This window comes from Limulus polyphemus, unplaced genomic scaffold (assembly GCF_000517525.1).
Source record: "Limulus polyphemus unplaced genomic scaffold, Limulus_polyphemus-2.1.2 Scaffold10566, whole genome shotgun sequence".
NCBI classification, from domain to species: domain Eukaryota; kingdom Metazoa; phylum Arthropoda; class Merostomata; order Xiphosura; family Limulidae; genus Limulus; species Limulus polyphemus.
Genome location: NW_013676176.1, coordinates 1 through 1,738, shown reverse-complemented (window position 1 = coordinate 1,738; position 1,738 = coordinate 1). Strand labels below are relative to the sequence as shown.

At 29.7% G+C, this 1,738-nt stretch overlaps 1 protein-coding gene across 3 annotated transcripts in view; it reads right to left on the bottom strand.

Moving 5' to 3' along the window:
• Positions 1–1,206, bottom strand: part of LOC111083659 (nuclear receptor subfamily 2 group C member 1-like) — a 13,851-nt gene extending 12,645 nt beyond the window's left edge. For 2 of the 3 annotated variants that reach the window (XM_022380304.1, XM_022380306.1), the window contains exons 1-2: positions 1,073–1,206; positions 539–698 (exon numbers count right to left, since the gene is read on the bottom strand). In XM_022380304.1, coding sequence (XP_022236012.1) covers positions 539–698; positions 1,073–1,178 — 266 coding nt within the window. In that variant the 5' untranslated portion in view covers positions 1,179–1,206. The remainder of the gene's footprint in view (positions 1–538; positions 699–1,072) is intronic. The other variant, XM_022380305.1, reaches the window with a different exon arrangement.
• Positions 1,207–1,738: the final 532 nt, after the last annotated feature.

The following is a 1,738-nucleotide window of genomic DNA, read 5'->3' as shown; positions in this document are numbered from 1 at the left end:
TCACAAGAACGTCGAATCTGAATCACTTGAAAAAAACACGGGGGTGCTTAACTTTTTTCCAGGTGTATATGATCAAAACATCAAGTAGTACATTAAGATAAATTTCAAATTTCAGGTAATTATAAGATTATTTTAATTTGAAATATACAGCTGGATACTTTGTTTCTGGGTTCTTCAGTCAGTGTTATCTCTTTCTCTATGATGCTTATCATCATAATAATAATATTTTATGTCTATTCTTTTATGACCAAAAATGTTATTGTTGTAGCTTTCAAGTAGTTTTCTACTGTATCTGTACAGAAAAAATATGTTTCCTCAACAATTTGTTCTGTTGAAAATTTGATGAAATTCACAAACAAAAGGGAAAAGAATTGATGAATGTGTGTTATACAAAAACAACATCAGATACCGTTATACAAAAACAACAACATCAGATACTTACTGTTACACAAAAACAACAACATCAGGTACTTACCATTATACAAAAACAACAACATCAGATACTTACCGTTATACAAAAACAACATCAGATACTTACCGTAACAGAAGTTTTGGAAACCTGTCACTGTTTTTTGTAAAAGTCTGGTCAATATAGGTGTGCATTTCTTGATATGCTCGCTCTTGAAACTTTTCAACTTGGCGAGCCTTTGGATGAGACAAGTTGTCTGTTGATGAATTTAACGTGTGAGAATCTTTTTCTAAGGCATAAAATTCATATTTTTGTTTACAATCTTAAATTAAAAACTCTCACTACTGGGCACTAAAGGTAAAATAAAATCTTTTAGCAAGACATAGTTACAAGTTTAAAACACCAGGGGGTTAAAAGACACAAAAAAATGATTTTATGAAGACAGAATTTCACCTCTGAAACATTCTCTTAATAAAAAATCTGTTAATATGGACTGTAAAATTATACACATGAAAACAAGCAATATAATACATAATATGTCAAAATATGTAACAGAAATTTAAAGATGTTTCATCTGTAGCATAAACTATATGTTTATAACAGAAAGGTTACAACTGTTAATTGTAAAAAAAAGAAACAGGAAACTTTCTTAATTAGCACAACCTGGACTGAAGAGAACGATCGCCTTCAAATAAGCATATTCATGATCGTCCAGCTGCAAGTGAGACAACGAATTCACAATAATCTGTAGCTTACTGATATGCTCCATAGCATGTTGGACTCGTTCTGACGTAGACTGATCTGTAGAGAGAAAAAAAAACGACTCTAGAATCACATTACCAATACTGAAACTAAGTACTCTTAAAAACTCAAAAACTATGTAAAATAATTACTCTGGCTTGAGTCTAAAGCATAGTATACTTATTACTCTGGCTTGAGTCTAAAGCATAGTATACTAATTACTTTGGCTTGAGTCTAAAACATAGTATACAGATTACTCTGGTTTGATTTAAAACAGGTACACTTATTAATCTGGCTTGAGTAAAACTAAGTATACTTGTTAATCTGGCTTGATTTTAAAACTAAGTATACTTGTTAATATGGCTTGATTTTAAAACTAAGTATACTTGTTAATATGGCTTGATTTTAAAACTAAGTATACTTGTTAATCTGGCTTGATTTTAAAACTAAGTATACTTGTTAATCTGGCTTGATTTTAAAACTAAGTATACTTGTTACTCTGGCTTGATTTTAAAACTAAGTATACTTGTTACTCTGGCTTGATTTTAAAACTAAGTATACTTATTAATCTGGATTTATTTTAAAACT